Source organism: Alligator sinensis, unplaced genomic scaffold (assembly GCF_000455745.1).
Source record: "Alligator sinensis unplaced genomic scaffold, ASM45574v1 scaffold1462_1, whole genome shotgun sequence".
Lineage (NCBI taxonomy): Eukaryota > Metazoa > Chordata > Crocodylia > Alligatoridae > Alligator > Alligator sinensis.
In genome coordinates, this window is record NW_005842850.1 from 586,904 (window position 1) to 587,373 (window position 470).

The window sequence follows — 470 nt, forward strand, 5'->3', positions numbered from 1 at the left end:
CCCGGGCTGCAAATGTCTCCTTCAGGGTGTGGAGAGCGTCTTCGACATAATGGAGATGGAGGATGAGGAGCGCAATGCCCTGCTACAGCTCTCAGACGCCCAGATTGCTGATGTGGCCCGCTTCTGCAATCGCTACCCCAACATCGAGCTATCCTATGAGGTGGTGGAGAAGGACAGCATCCGAAGGTGAGTGTTTTGTTGGGAAGGCTGGGGCAGTGGGCACCACCTCCACTGGGGACAACCTAACAGCCATGTCTCTGCCACACAGCGGGGGCCCAGTGGTGGTACTGGTGCAGCTGGAGAGAGAGGAGGAAGTCACAGGACCAGTCATTGCACCCCTGTTTCCCCAGGTACATCCAAACTAGATTCTGCCCAGAGCTGGCAATCTTTGGCAGGGGCTGGGACTGCCACATGGATGAGACCCAGCTCTGGGTCCTGTCCTGGGAGCCCTGTTGCCCATGTGTGTGTGT

At 58.1% G+C, this 470-nt stretch overlaps 1 protein-coding gene across 1 annotated transcript in view; it reads left to right on the forward strand.

Annotated features, from left to right (window-relative positions):
* Positions 1-470, forward strand: part of SNRNP200 (small nuclear ribonucleoprotein U5 subunit 200) — a 44,494-nt gene that overhangs the window by 42,677 nt on the left and 1,347 nt on the right. The window contains 2 exon segments of the mRNA XM_006035537.3: positions 26-186; positions 269-350. Of these exon segments, the coding sequence (XP_006035599.1) occupies positions 26-186; positions 269-350 (243 nt within the window).